Source organism: Hyaena hyaena, unplaced genomic scaffold, assembly GCF_003009895.1.
Source record: "Hyaena hyaena isolate Hyena2069 unplaced genomic scaffold, ASM300989v1 scaffold_35, whole genome shotgun sequence".
In the NCBI taxonomy this organism is placed as follows: domain Eukaryota; kingdom Metazoa; phylum Chordata; class Mammalia; order Carnivora; family Hyaenidae; genus Hyaena; species Hyaena hyaena.
Window position 1 is genome coordinate 3,163,031 of NW_024080667.1, and position 15,455 is coordinate 3,178,485.

A 15,455-nucleotide genomic window follows, 5' to 3' on the forward strand; every position below is an offset into this window, starting at 1 on the left:
CTGATGCAGAGAGGGCTCCAGAGAGCCCGTGTCTTGCTCTGGGCTCCGGAAGCTGGGAGGAGTGTGGGGGTGTGGGGATTGTGGCTGTACAGAGGAAGCGGGGGGGGGGGTAAGTCGGCCCCAGCTGGATTCCCGTCCCCCCACCCCCCCAGTAGGAGAGAGCATCACTGAGACCCAGGGAGGAGGAGCGCTGTAACTGTTCACAGTAAGAGTCCCCTTTGCCCCAGCACATTAGGGCAGCTCCTCTTCACGTTTGGATTCCTGGAATCTATTAGAAACTTTGATTTGGGGTATCATGGGCTCAGCGTACAGACCAGGAAACTACAAGCAGAGCTGGGGTTTGAAACCTGGTCATTCTGCCTCCAAGTCTGCTGCTCTGACCCCTCCCCCAGGAGGATTTGGGTGGCATCTTATAGATGACGCACATTTGCTCCCACCATTCTCTCAACCCCTTGAGGTCAGCAGGGCAGGGCTAATGGTTCCAGGGGACAGTTGCATCTGAGAGGCTAAGCCACCGGCTCCAGGTCACACGGCCCGCTTTTGAGGGGCTTCTAGTCTGATAGGGGTGGCCATCACCACCTTGGGCTGTGCACAGACCAAGGGGGGAGACACGCGGATAGCACTACAAGGCCCCAGGGCCCCCAGAGCCATGCTCCTGACTCCCGTTCCAGGAGCAGGGACAGGTGGGCTGATGATACACACATCCCCTTAGCAAGTCCTGGAGGTGCTTGGAACATCCCTGCCTGTTGCTCGTTTGAATCCAGGGACAGGAGGGGAAAGGGCGGGCTGTGTAGGGAGGCGATGGGGTCTTGTAGGAAGATCCTGAGTGGCTGGAGTCCATCGTTAAACCCTGTTGGGCTGTCTTCCCCCCTGAACCAAATCAAGCAACACATTACTTGGTCCCAGTCTTCACTGAACACTGATTGCTGGTGTGCCATCCTGCATCTGACCCCTAAGTGGTTAAAGGCAGGGAATCTGGGAATCAGCTCTTGAGCCTTCAAGTTGAGGACCTTGGCACTCATCTGAGGGCCCCTGCCAACACGGCTGTGGGAGGAGGTTGAGTCCCAGAGTGGGTGGTCAGCTCAGGGCCTATACTCAGTGGGTGCACTGCACAAACAGGGGTGCTGTTAGTGTTACATCTGCCAGGGCACAGCACTGACCTTCACGGACCGACGTGGGCTCAGCGGGCACATGGAGAGGAGGCTGTCAGCCGAGGAGCAGGCCACATATGCAGCCCTGGGTTCAAATCCCAGCTCTGCCACTGATTGGGGCACAGAGCCCTGTGTCTTTGGGCCTTGGCTTCCTCATATAACATCCGAGTACATGAGGTAACTGACGCAGAGCCCTGAGCCGGTGGTGGTACATACGCGCTTTGGAAAGGGAAGCCATCAGTGAGGCCTGACGCCCCAGGAAGCAGAGGGCGGGAACCAGGGTCCCTGTGAGGCCCCCGAAGGCCAAGGATTTGGCTCAGGCTCTGGAATCTGGTGACGCTGTCCCCATGGGAGAGAATATTTCTAAATGAGCCCAGGAGATGGTCAGGGCATCTGGCCTCATAGAAGGCAGTGCAGTGAGTGGATGGAGCCTGTCTGAGAGCCTGCAGCTCCTTCTCTGTGTGCTGTCTGACCTTGGGCAAGCCACCTGTCTTCCCCAGGCCCCTGTCTTCTTGTCTTTCTAACAAGGAGGTGATTATTTGCACCCTGCAGGAGAATCCAGCAAGGGAGGCAGCACACTGAAGACATAGGGGGATTGGGAGGCTGGGGCTTATGGAAATGTGGGGAGGTGGGCATTCCAGAGGCTGCCTGGAGGGAGCCCCAAGAACTGGGCTCTGGCCCTTGACTCACAGGTCATCGGGCCTCTGCTGCAATAATAAGACAATCGGCCCAGACTTCTAAAGGTCACAGCCTGGTTACCAGCTGCTCCGGTCCCTGGAGACATTAGTCACTATTATCTTTTGCTTAAAAATAACCTCATACTCCCTCCCCATCCTGAGACCTGAGTCCCCAGCTAAGCCTCGGTGCGCCTCTTTGTTCTCTAGGCGACAGCCTCCCAGACCCCACACTCCCCAGCTTTCCGGTGGGACTCTGGGTCAGTGGGAGGACTCTCCTGGGCCCTCCCAGACCCCCCAACCCCACCCCATGAGCAAGGATCAGCGGCCCTTTGCCGAGCGCCTGCCATGTGCTACACTCTTTGCCAGAGCTTTTGGTTCATGTTTTATTTACTCGACCTTTTCTGGCTTATTGTTAATAATCGTCAGTTTTGCAAAGAGGTCTCAGATAACCCGAGCTCCCTGTTCTGGGCAGATTTTTTTTTTTTTTTTTTTTTTTAACTCTTCCCTGTGCTGTATTTCTTGTGCATTGAAAGAAGTGTTTTCATATTGGTGTACTTTTGGGGGTCCCCTTGGTGACCAGAGGCCTGCTGTCCGTTCTTCCTGCAGGCCAGGAAGTACAGCCCAGGGGGGTGGGAGAGCTGGGGTTACCGGAGCAGCACCCCTACCACCTCAGCCTCAAAGCAGCATCTCGCTTCAGATGTGACAGGGACCCTGGGGTACCCTGGCCCCTGAGGGGACCTGTCCCTCCTGGCCGGTGGACTATGAGCTCTTTGTCCCCCACTTCTCTGGTGGGGCTTTGGAAGACAAGGGAACACTCCTGGACGCTGGGCCAGGTGCGCCCCCTACTGGACCTTTCTGGACCTGCGTGGGAGTCTCCGATTTGGGAAGCTCAAGCTTTAATGCTCCCGGCAATTTCCATTTTGCCCCAGAGCTGGAGCTGAGGGTCCGAGTCAGGACTGGGTTCTAAGTCTTCTCTTTTCCACTGAAACATGACCAGAGGTGCAGAGCCCAGTGGGAGCAATACCGAGGGGTGGTGGGAGGGGGTGAAGGGGCCTGTTGCGTTCCCGACACATCTCTTGTGCCTCTCCACATTTTCTGGTGTCCTCCTCACTTACCGGGTGGATGCTGTGTGGTCATTACCTCTGCTTATGGACCGGGAAGTGGAGGTGGAGCCCCACCTGCCCGCCTGGGTCAGAAATCAGGTCCGGTGGCCCTGGCACCGGGACCTCCGCCCACCAGCCCCGTCCTTTGGCCTGTAGGGGTGGAGAGGAGCCTGCTCTATGAGGATGTGCATCGGGACGGAGTGCCCAGGGAGGAGGAGGACCTAGGCTGGAGCTCCAGTGAGTTTGAGAGCTACAGTGAGGACTCGGGGGAGGAGGCCAAGCCAGAGGCAGAGCCCGCCAAGCACCGAGTGTCCTTCCAGCCCAAGGTAAGGGGTGGGCGCCTCTCACCCTGCCCAGGGCACCAGGAGGGTGGGAAGGGCTGGCCTCAGACTCGTATCCAGTTAGGGACCCCCAGGAGCGTATAGTGAGAGGGGCGGTGGCCTGGGTTCCCCCAGGGCAGGAAGTGATCTCCGGCATTGCTGTTTATCCATGGAGAGCCCCGAACCTGGCACAGGCATGGCTAACAGCTGGCACAAGTGCCACCCCACCCATTCCTATGGCAGAGACCCCAGCACGGGGCACGGCATGCTCTAGGGCTCACATCTGGCTTCAGAATCCTCCTCAACACATGTTCCAGGCAGCCTGGCTGGCTGATTGGAGTTGGTATTTAGATCAAGTCAGCTTGGGCTCCCTGCCCTTCAGGATGCAATTCTCACACCAGCCCCAGACCTGTACTTTCCTCTGCCCTGGGGATGCGAGCAGGGCAGAGGGGGTCTGTTGTGGCTAAGACCCAGGCCTCGGTCCAAAGTCTTTTACTGATTTATTTAATTTATTTGTTATAAATCTTCTTTTAAGAGTTTATTTATTTATTGTGAGAGACAGAGCGTGGGGGAGGGACAGAGAGGGAGAGGGAGAATCCCAAGCAGGCACTGTGCCGTCAGCATGGAGTCCCACGCAGGGCTCCGTCCCACAACCGTGAGATGATGACCTGAGCTGAAGTCAAGAGCCGGACGCTCAACCAACTGAGCCACCCAGGAGCCCCATTTTATTTTGTATTTTTAAAAATTTATTTATTTATTTTGAGAGAGAGCAGGTGTGCACGTGCGAGTGGTGGAGGGCAGTGGAGCGGTAGAGAGGGGAGAGCAAGAATCCTAAGGAGACTCTGCACTGTCTCTGTGCAGCCCACCGCGGGCCTCGAACTCATGAACTGTGAGATCATGACCTGAGCTGGGATCAAGAGTCAGATGCTTGTCTTACTGAGCCACTCCAGGACCCCTTCCAAGGTCTTTTAAAATGCTGTCCATGCACGGTTTCTGCCTGAAACAGGGTTCGTTCTGCTGGTTTCATGGAAGGAGCTGGAAGCCGAGAGGAGGATGGACTCTCTGCTTCCTCCTGAGACAGACTGCTCCTCCCGGTTGCTCTACAGAAGCCACCAAAAGGCAGATTCTACCCATGCCAAGATTTGGGGTTCAGTGGGAACCACTTCTTACAGGCAGGCCCTGACCAGCCAGAGGTGACCAGGTCCCTCTCAGCCTCCTTATGAAAAGACACACACGGGCAGACACCCAACGGTGGTGCGGGGAGAAGGCAGGGACCCCAGGACCAGGCTGGGGTTTGGTACCTCCGAGTCTTTCCTAGTGCGTCCTGCCCCTTTTAGAGTTTGGGGATCCCCTGTAGGGGAGGGATGCTGCTCAGAGCGGCACCCAAACCTGGGAGTCCTTGAGAAACCCGGGGGCTGAGCAGGCCTCCCTTGAATGTGGTCTGTGGCTGGGCCTCCACAGGCTGGGCCACGGAAGATGGCCTTGATATCTTGCTAGGATACAGTTGAGCATCTGTATGATACCTACCCTGTGCCCAGTCATTTCTTAGGGTGTGGGCAGGGGCCCAGGCTTGGCAAACCATCATGGTCTAGGAGGAGATACCAGACATGAAACAATTTGTCAAAAATGAAGCCAAATATGACTTTCTGTAGACACGAGCCCGTGTACCTACTGGCTACCTGCCTGATGCGGGTGGCGTCTAATAGTCACGGGAGGGGGGTGGCTTCTCTGATGCAGGAGCCAAAGGGGCCAGGAAGGGTGTCCCAGGCTGGAGGAACAGCCTAGGCGCACGCCCAGGAGTAATCCTGTTTCTGTTCTGTCGGGAGAAGGGGCAGCGTGCACTGCTTTAGGAGAGAGAGGGCTCCGGTTGTGAAGCCAGCATGGCCCCAGGCAGCCCCTCAAGACCAGGGCTGGACTTGTGCATCGGCTTGGTGGGGGACAGTATGAGTGGAGGGTTGGGGGCGGGGCTCGAGGCCTGGGCCAGCTCTTGTTTTCAGTCTCTGTCTGTCCCTCTCGACCCCCTGCCTCGGCCATTTCCCCAGTCCCCTGGCTCTTGCTGGGGACCGAGAGGGAACCACAGACATTTCTCAGAGGGCAGGAGGCATGGAGATGCTGAATTTGGGCTTCCCGGTGCTGGTGCTTAGTCTTCTATAAGCATCAGGACCACGAAGGGAGCTGATTGAAACCACAGGTGCCAGGGCCTCACTCCCAGGGATTCTGGTTCATGGTCTGGGGGAAGGGGGGAGGAGGGCAGAGCCCAGCAATCTGCCTTTTTTTTTCTTTAAGTTTATTTATTTTGAGAGAGAGAGTGTGTGCGCATGCATGCATGGGAAGGAGGGGGAGGGGCAGAGAGAGAAGGAGAGAGAATCCCAAGGAGACTTGGTGCTGTCAGTGCAGAGCCTGATGCGGGGCTCAGTCTCATGAAATCAAGAGTCTGACGCTTAACCGACTGAGCCACCCAGGCCCCCCCGCCCCCCCACCCCCCGGGATGGCCCTCGCCATGGCCGGGCCCCAGGGGAGGAGTCCCTGGGGGGCTGTCCGTTAGCCCTTGTCCCTCAGATCCCCCAGCTAGGCGTTTGGACCCTTCCTGAGCAGACAGACAAGGCGACAGAGTTCCTGGAATTTCTAACCATGAGGACTCTCTGGCCACGGGCCAAGGCCGGCCCATTCCCCGAACAGCAGGCTTCCAGGGAGATGAGGGTCGTGGAGGGTCCTTTCCTTAGGTGCCTTGCCCGCTGCGCTCTGCTCTCCCGGGCCGCTTGGGGCCTGCCCACTTCCATGCCTGGCGCTGCAATGGCTGCATGTTCTGGGCTCCTTGCTGCACGGCTGAGTCCCGTGCGTGCCGTGGGGCATCCAGCCACAGAGGTCTGGTGGTGGTTTGCCCTGTGCTTGGAGTCTAATGGGGACCTGGCTTCCTGCCCAGTTGCAAGAGACCTAGTTCAGCCCTTCCTTCAGGTCTCTTGGAGGGCCAGCCCTCAGCAGGTGAAGTTTTGCCAAAGAAAGTGACTAAGGGCTCTGCAGAGGAACCGCCCTCAGAAACACTTGACCCAGATGTAAGCAGGGGCCTGATGCCATTATGTTAATAAATACCTGCTGATGGCCACCCATGTCCGTCCAGTTGTGGATTGGGCTGCATTGGGCTTTTCCTTTTCTTGACTGTGACCTCTTCATAATTCAGGTTACCATGGTCCAGCTGGCCAGGGCGCCGGGCAGAAACGCCAGCTCTGACCACAGCCTCGCTCACTCCCCTGCTCAGATCTGACCAGTCTGCTGTTGACCTCTGATCAGTTCTTCTAATCTTGAGAGAGGCGAGGGGCAGTGCAAAGCCGGGGGCTTTATGATTTTTTATTGTGTCATTTGACAGATGAAACAGGGCTCAGGACAGACCCCAACCTGTCTCCAGTTGTGGGAAGTCTCAGTAACTCTCAGACGGATCCCTGTCCTGCTATTTCTTTCTTTCTTTCTTTCTTTCTTTCTTTCTTTCTTTCTTTCTTTCTTTCTTTCTTTCTTTCTTTCTTCTTCTTTTTTTTTTTTTTTTAACATTTATTTATTTTTGAGAAGCAGAGAGAGACAGGGTATGAGCAGGGGAGGGGCAGAGAGAGAGGGAAACACAGAATCCGAAGCAGGCTCCAGGTTCCGAGCTGTCAGCACAGAGCTTGACACGGGGCTCGAACTCACAAACCATGAGCTCATGACCTGAGCTGACTGAGCCACCCAGGCACCCCCCACCTGCTATTTCTTTGCATTGACAGCAGTGAGCCTCTGCTTAGTGTGGTACAGTTTGCAAAGCAGTATCCTGTGATTTTTCTAATACCCTAGAGTGGTTGGTATTATTTGCATTATGAGCCTCATTTTATTGATCAGAGACCCTAAGATAGAAGTTGTAGAGGCTGAATGAAACAGTTAGGGTCACACAGCCGGTAAGTGGTAGCGCTACAACTCAACATCATGCATGATCTGAAAGAAAATCTGTTGTCCTTCTGTCCATGCATCCATGCACCCATTCATCCATCCATCCACCCATCCGCCCATCTATTCATCCATCCAAGCATTCTTCTTTCCAACCTTCCCTCCCTCCCTCCCTTCCATCCATGCATCCAGCCAACTATCCACCTATTCAACAAATACCGAGCACTTATAATTTGAAAGATAGTGTAATAATAGCTTCCATTTTCTGAGCACTTACTAAGTCCTGGGGTCTACATGGAGTTCCCATTGAATCTTCTCAGTAACTCCATGAAGGACTTATCATCGGGGCTGCCTTACCAGTGAGGGAGGTGGCCCTCAGAGAGGCGAGGACGCTGTTCCAGCTAGTGAGCTGGGGGTGGTGATTTGATCACGGGCCTGCCTGCCTCTGGAGCTCATGCTCATAGTCCCTTTCCTTGCCTGCTCTGGAAGTCATGCCATCTTGGCGCTCTGTGTGCTTCAGCGGATGTCACTGTTGCTCACACAGCGCACGCATTTCAATGTCTGTCTGTCTGTCTGTCTTTCCCTCCATCCATCTTCCCAGGTAGTATGTAAGCTAGTCAGCCGCCCGTCCTTCCGTCCAGATGCCCACCTGCGCTCTCTCCGTCTGTCCGTCCCTCCCTCCCTGTTTGCCCGCTCCCTCGTGCACTGGTGTGCCAGAGCCGGCTGCTCCTAGCTCACACGAACTAGGAGCGGACTGCACGCTCTTTCCGACCCCGCGCTCAGGGATGTCACACTGGTAGGCGGAGTACTCACACCAGGGGAAGCCTACAGAGCAGGGCTGTGCATCCTGGCGGAAGCTCGCGTTAAGGATTTCCCGGCACGGCACCGCTGTCATCCATCCACCAGTCCCCGTGGCTGCTTAGTCATTCATCTACCTCATGGTTCATCTGCCCATCCACTTACCCAGATCTGCAGCCCCCAACTAAGTTAATCCATTTGCTCACCCGGCCTTTTATCTGCCTGTCCACCCATCCACGGCCCTCTTTCATAGTCCACCCGTCTGTCCAACCAGCCCTCTATCTATTCAGCCATGTTCCTGTGCGTTTGCCCACACATCCTGCCCGCCCGTCGCCTGCCGTCCGTCCAGCTCACTGACTTGCCAAGGACCTCCTGTGTCACCAGCCCCATGCCGGCCCCTGGCATGTGGGGGGGGGGGTGCCTGAGACACAGCCCCTGTCCTCCCAGCAGCCAGGACTCCCAGCCCCCGCTGCCTGCGAGTGGGGGCGGGGGGCGCTGCTGGAGCCGTTCCCGGAGGGAGGCAGCCCAGGCCCTACGTCCCCCTCACCTGGTCTCCTTTCTCCTCTGTTGTCCTGTCTCCTCCCGTCCCGCCTGCTCCTCGCACCTGCTCTCCCTCTGCCTGGCTGCTTGGGGGCTCCAGCTTTCTCCAGACCTGACTAGGCTAAAGGAGAGATACGCCAGGACTAAGAGAGACATCTTGGCTTTAAGAGCTGGGGGGAGAGACATGCAGGCGCTGAAGCACAAGTACGACTGTAAGGTACTGTCTGTCTGTCCCCGCCGCGGCCCGGCTGGGGCCGCCCCGGCGCTGGAGCCTCGCTGCCTCTCGCACCCCCGCTGGGGCGCTGGTGCCGGGCCCTGCTCCTTTCCACCTTCTCGCCTCTCTCTCCAAGTGAAACCGTCACTGTACCAGGATTCCTGGGGGTCGGGGGGGTGGTCTGCACACTCCGGGGCCCTCAGAATCACCCGGGTGCTTTGGAGAATGCAGATTCCTGGGCTTCACCCCCAGAGATGCTGACTCTGTAGGTCTGGACCAAGGCCCAAGAATCTGCAAATTTGGTAACCGTGGCGGTGTGTTTGGGTGACGCTTGGAAGGATGTGAACATTAGTAAGTGATGCTGAACGTTCCTCCCTCCCTGAGCCGTTCAGAGAGATCCAGGGTCAGGACATGTGTAGGAGAAACCACAGCACCTTCGTCTCAGATGAGACACAGACTTCTGGATAATGCTGACACTGACAGCAGGAAGTTCCCTTAATTGAGCACCTACTATGTGCTGTGGAGGCCTACAGGCCTGCCTTCGAATCCCCGTCCTCCCACTTCCTCTCTGTGTGTGATCCTGGGCAGCCCTCTTGACCTCTCTGAGCCTTGGTTTCCTCATCTGTGAAATGGGGGCATTAACAGTACCAGCTCCCAGGTGGATGTAAGAATTAGGTGAGCTCAGATCTGTAAGGTATCAGTGCTGTGCTTGGTGTGCCCTAAGAGCTCAGTGGGTGGCGGCCCCTATTATTTATACACCTGACTGCTTTGTCCCCAGGGCATCTGGGGAGGCAGCTGTCTTACTTACATTTAGCATCAGTGAGGCTGGAGAGAAGTAGCTGGCTGGTGGTCACAGCGCCGGTCAGCAGCAGAGCTGGGGTTCAAACCTGGGTCTGCTCTCCTGTGACCTGTCCTGTTTCATAAGAACTTGAGGCCCCCCAGGAGGGGGGGTAGGAGGAGGAGGAGAGGGAGGAGGAGGAGGAGGAGGAGGAAGGGGAGAGGGAGGAGGAGAGAGGAGGGAGGAGGAGAGAGGAGGAAGGGGAGAGGGAGGAGGAGAGAGGAGGAAGGGGAGAGGGAGGAGGAGGGGTGAGGAGGAGGAGGAGGCACTTTACAGTTTGCACGGCCCTTATACAGACAGGTCCTGGGGGCCTGTGACCTGAGGGGGCAGGTTTAACTTCTCAGAAGGCGAAGGCCCAGAGAGGAGAGGGAGCTGCAAAGGGAAGATTCTAGGACCACAGCTGCCGCCCTGGTGGCTGTGAGCCTGGAATCAGAGCCCTGGCCCAGCCTCCGCACCGCGCTGACTTGGGGCCGCGTCCGGGATTTTTGCTTGCTGCTTTTTCGCTCAGGCCCATGGCACGAGCAGGCCACTTAGGGAGTTTGTAGGACAGCCCCCCGCCTGGCCTTCTTCTGGGAAGGAACTGGGCTCAGAGCAGCGGTTTACAATCTGGGGCTTGTGACCCCCCTCCCAGGCCCCCTCCCCCCCAAGGAGGAGGAGTATCTCTGTGCCGTTTCTGGGGTCCGACGGCCGTGCTTCCCCTAAGATCATCACAGATGTTCATGCCCCTGAACCCGCCCCGGGGATGCCATTTCTATGCAGGGAGGCCCCGGGGACCTCCCCTTCCTCCTGCCGGCTGTTTCCAGAAGGTCAGCGTTGTTCCTGAAAAGCCACCACCCTGTGCCCCAGGCCTGGAGCCCAAGGAGTGCCCGGCCCTTCCCCTGGGGCCCTTCCCCTGGGGACCGCGGGGTTTGCTTGGAGGAAGGTGCCAGCAAGGGCAGGGACCAGAGCCCCCCAGGGGACTGCTCTCTGCCTTCAGCGGAGAGTGTCAGGAAGGAGAGAATGTTCTAGGACTGCACTCCCCGTTATGATAGTCGTGTGGTTCTTTACATTTAAATCAGTTACAATTAAATACACTCAGGACTTCAGGTCCTTAGTGACCAGAGCCGCTTCTCGGGCGCCCAGGAGTTACTGGGGGACCCGCTGTGGGCACAGAGTCGGCATTTCCATTGCTGAAACAAGCTCTGTGGGATAGGCCTGACTGTGTGGGGAAGCTGCTAGGGCCGGGGCTGGGGCTGGGGGGGTGCAGGGGCCCCCTGTTTGCAAGCCCTGGGCTCCCCCAGTGCTCAGTGCACGGCTTCCCCTTCCTGGGCGCGCCACCCCTCCTGCGTCCTGTCCTGCTTAGCCCGCTGCGTGGTGTGGTGGCCGCGGTCCCTCCCCACGCAGGGGAAGCTGTGCTCGGCCGTGTGGCAGCTCTGGCCTTCCCTCCCCTTCCCCGGCCTTGGCTCGGGCAGAAACTTGGTTGTCTGGGGGGCAAGGGAGGGGTGCCTCACTTGGGCTTGGCAGATGCGGCGGGGGCGTGAACTCACCTCCTTCTGGTTGTGCCCCCGCAGTAACTGCTGACCTCTGGACGGGTCATCTCCCTGTCCACCGCGCCTCCCTGGACCCTGTCCGTTAGTCCTCCTAGACCCTGGCGCCTCTCAGTGAGGAAACTGAGGCTCAGCGAGGTCAAGTGACTTGAGAGGCGGAGCTGGGATTTGAATGCAGGGCCGGCAGCCAGGCCTCGGGGTCTTTTCCCTGTGTCGCGACACCTCCTTTGTGACGCCTGCCCGTGTACTCTGTCCCACAGGGAGACATCGGGGCGAGACCCCTTCTTGCCAGGAAAGAGGGTTCCTCTGGCGTGACCCCCCCAGCTTCTCACCTCTTCCTGGGACGCCTTGGGCAGCACTGCCTGGCCGTCCCCCTTGGCCTCTGCTCCCACGTCGCTGGGAGTGAGTGGGCCCTGGGGCCGTGATGTGTGTGGCCCCGGCCAGGAGGCCTGTGCGGGGCTACGCGGCCCTTGGTGGCCGGCGTCCTGGGCTCCCCCGCGCCTGCTCTGATGAGCCCCTCTGCCTCTGCTCAGATGACCCAGCTCATGAAGGCTGCCAGGAGCGGGACCAGGGACGGCCTGGAGAAGACGAGGATGGCCGTCATGCGCAAAGTGTCCTTCCTGCACAGGAAAGATGTTCTCGGTGAGGCGCTGCGGGCCTGGCTGGCGGGAGGGTGCGGGCGCGGCTCTGTGACCGCAGGGACGGCGGGCGAAGAAGCCATTCGGGGTCTGGGCTCCGTCGGTGGCTGGAGACCGCTCTGGCGGGTCCCGGCTCATTTCCTGCCCTCTGGCAGCTGTGGCCCACCTCGTGTTGGGGGCCCCGGGGCCTCTCCCTCCAGTGGCCCTGCCCCTGCTCTCTGTCCTGGCCGGCTGGGCCTCGCGCCTCCCACGCTGTCCAGCTCACCCGGCCTCCCCTTTTCCTTTATCCATCACCCACCTGCCCAGCTGCCGACACTTACTGAGCACCCGCTGAGAGCCGCACCCCGTGCTGGGTGCAGCGCCACCGAGATGCATGAAGCAGCATTTCTCCCAGGAGTTCCTGGCTCAGGCATATAAACAGGAAGTGACAGTAAGAGGCAGACAAGCGGTGATGGAGGCGTGCGGTGCGAATGAGCGGTCAGGGAAGGGCTGACCGCAGGAGGACCCGGGTCAGGCAGGTGGTGGGGGTGGGGGTGGGGCGAGGCGGGCAGCAGGAGCAAGGCGTGTGCAGAGGCCCAGGAGCAGGGAAGTCGGAGACAATTAAGAAGTGATTTTCGTGATCGTCCACCTTTATCGGGGACTTACTGTGTGCCAGGCCCTCTCTTACAGTCTTTATAGTTCCTGCCTCCATCCTTATAAACACCAGACAGGACACCAGGGAACAGGCACAGAGAGGTTCAGTGACTTGCCTGGGGACACACAGGGACAGAAAGGATGGCGAGGCTTCATGTGGCTGGAGTGAGGGTCGGGGTGAGAGATGGGGGCCAGGTCAGCACAGGCACTCAAGCCAGGGGGACCTTTGGGGCTCTGTGCCCTCTTGAAAAGTTATGTGCTTGACCTTCCCTGCGCCTCGGTTTCCTCATCTGTGCAACGGGGCTGCTGCGGCATCTGTCTCAGGGGCCGTGGTGAGGGTGACCGAGACCGTGCGTGAAGAGAGCCCGGCACAGGACCTGGCTCCTGTGTGGCAGGCGTCATTCCCAGTGGGTGGCCACTCGGCAGAGTTGTGTGGTGATGGATGGCGGCTCGCTGCTCTGGGATCAGATCCCGGCTCCCCGGCCTCCTGGCTGCGGGACCTTGCATGGTCTGTCCTTCGTACTGCAGCAGGCTCCCCATCTGTGAGATGGGTTTACTCCAGCACTGCATGAACTTGATGCAGCCCCAAACCTTTAGGAGAGCCGCGGCCCCCAATGAGGGAGGGGACAGGTGGGGGAGCCCTCCCTGACTTGGGGCGGCCTGGCGGAAGGACAGGGCGGACAGGCTGGTTGGCCAGGAGCGGTTCCTGGTCACCCTCCCCACCCCCAGACTGGCCAGGCTGCCCGCAGGCTCTCCCTCGGCCCTCCCCACCCCGCCCGCCAGCCCAGAGCCTTCCCCAAAGTGACCCTCCCACCGGGGGTGTTATTAATAGCCACGGCAGGGCTCGGATCACTGGCCAAGAATGTTGCCCAGTGGCGCATGGGGGAAGAGGAAGCCGCGGGGCCGGCGGCTGGGGTGGGTGCGGAGTGATGCCCAGGGGACCATGTGGGTCAGGCAGGAGGGCCTTTGCCACCCCCACCCCCACACTGTGGTCCGCTGCCCCTCCTCCTCCTCCTCTTCTGTCTCCTGTTCAGGTAAGGGTCTGCCCGGGTGTCCGTGCTCCCTCGGCCCCCTGCTCAAGGGTCCCCGCACCTTCTTTCTGCTCAGCTTCTCTACGGCCGCCTCCCCGGGTTTCAGAGTCATGAGCGGCAAGGGTCCCATCTCCCTGTGCCTGTGTCTTTCTTGTAGGGCAAAGCCGTCTAAAGCCGGGTCCCTGCACTCTGCCTTCTCTCTCTCTCTCTCTCTCTCTCTCTCTCTCTCTCTCTCTCTCTCTCTGCCCAAGCTTTGGCCTGTCTCCTGCTCTCTGTCTGAGAGCCGCCTCCACTCGTGTCTGCATCGCCCAGTTGAACATTTTTCCCTTTGGGTCCATCTGCATTATTTTTAACGAAAACTTGAAAACACACAGCCAAAGAGCCCCATTCTTCTCGGGGCTTACTTTCTTCCTTCTGGGCGTCCAGAAGAAAACTATTTTTAGTGCATAGTGATAGAGACATGGGCGGCCTGGCTTACTCTGGGCCAGAAGTGGGCGGGCCTGAGTGGGGACAGGGACTCTGACCGCGAGAGCTGGAGCCCTGAGCCAGGCTGCTCTGTGCCCCCTTGCTCGCTCCCGTTAATTGACAGACGGACTGGCCTAGCAGAGCCCAGCAGTGAGTGTGGTGGCGGGGAACGGGGCTCCACAGGACACCTGTGGCCCCAGGACACTGGCCCAAGGTGGTTCCCGACTCCTGGGGTCTGAGAAGTCTATGTTGCCCTGGCCTACATGTGTCACCAGCCGTCTGACTTTGCAGGTGACTCGGAGGAGGAGGACATGGGACTCCTGGAGGTCAGCGTTACGGACATCAAGCCCCCGGCCCCGGAGCTGGGCCCCATGCCAGAAGGCCTGAGCCCTCAGCAGGTCTGTGGGTGGAGCGGGGTACTGGGGGGGTCTTTGGGGAAGGGGGTGGTTGGGGGCCCCGCAGGTCCGGGTCTTCAAGGGGAAGGGATGAGTGGCCGAGCCTCAGCTTGTTCTCTCCTCACCTGCTGCACAGACTCCCAGAGTGGACCCCGCAGGTCCCCTGCTGTTGTCCTCGGGTGGGGGGGTTGGGGGGGCCCAGCATTTGGAGCCCTTGCTTCCCACCCCCAGGGCCACCAGAGTAGCTCCTGCTGAATCATTTCCCACAGAAGATGTCATTTGCAGGAAGGCGGCTGCAGTGACAGAAGGGTTGAGAAGCAGTGAGCCAATCCAGCTTGGGAGACACCCGGGGGGGGGGGCAGCCCACCTCCCATCCACAGGCTTCTCCCATGCGCCAGGGGTCTTTGGGCCGGGCCTCCCCTCCCCCGAAGTGTCACAGCAAGACCAGGGTTGAGGGCTTTGCTCTGGGCCCCAGGCAGAGGCATGAACTGGGGGAGAGACCCCTGCTGTCCCCCGGCTGTGGGGACGCTGAGTGAGTCGTATTGGGGCAGCGCGTGGAAAAGGATTTGCCCGTCTGTTGGTTGGCAGAAAGGCCAGGCATGTGGTTTCTTGAAAACCACAGCTCACGTCTCAGGAGTGCATCCGCTTGCTTCCTCCACCTCTGTTCCCCTCCTGCCCGCCCCCCCCACCGCCCCCGTCCCCCACCCCCGTCCCCACGCCGTGAGTCCCTGTCAGAGCCAGGCTCGAGCCCAGGCTTCCGGCTCACGGTCCCGGCTGCTCAGGGTGGCGTTGGCCGCGCCACTCTCCCCCGGAGCCTCTTGGCGTTTCCTGGTCAGGCAATATTAGTTCCTTTGGGCCAGTGGCTCTCAGCTGAGGTGATTTCACCCCTCAGGGCCATTTGGCCGTATCTGGTGATGTCTGTGGTTGTCACAACTGGAGGTGCCCCTGCAACCTAGTGGGTGGGGCCAGGGATGCTGCTAAACATCCCACAGTGCACAGGACAGTCCCCAACACAGTCACCCGGCCCCGGGTGTGCTGTGGCCGAGAACTTGGCTCTGGGAACAGCTTGGGCACCTGGGATTGGGCACCTGGACAGCACGTCCAGCCGCAGGGGGCTTGAAGGATAGTGGCCTGCCTCAGATACCTCTCCCATGATACCTTTCGTGAGCTCTGTCCTGGCTTTGGGGCACAGTGGAAAACCCCCGGTACCCAGGGGT

General features: G+C 59.2%; 1 protein-coding gene across 5 annotated transcripts in view; it reads left to right on the plus strand.

Annotated features, from left to right (window-relative positions):
• Positions 1–15,455, plus strand: part of ARHGEF10L (Rho guanine nucleotide exchange factor 10 like) — a 112,279-nt gene that overhangs the window by 28,500 nt on the left and 68,324 nt on the right. For 2 of the 5 annotated variants that reach the window (XM_039229046.1, XM_039229047.1), the window contains exons 7-9: positions 3,088–3,257; positions 11,610–11,718; positions 14,135–14,241. In XM_039229046.1, coding sequence (XP_039084977.1) covers positions 3,088–3,257; positions 11,610–11,718; positions 14,135–14,241 — 386 coding nt within the window. Of the gene's footprint in view, positions 1–3,087; positions 3,258–8,598; positions 8,716–11,609; positions 11,719–13,209; positions 13,382–14,134; positions 14,242–15,455 lie in introns of those variants that run through there. The other 3 variants (XM_039229049.1, XM_039229050.1, XM_039229045.1) reach the window with 2 other exon arrangements.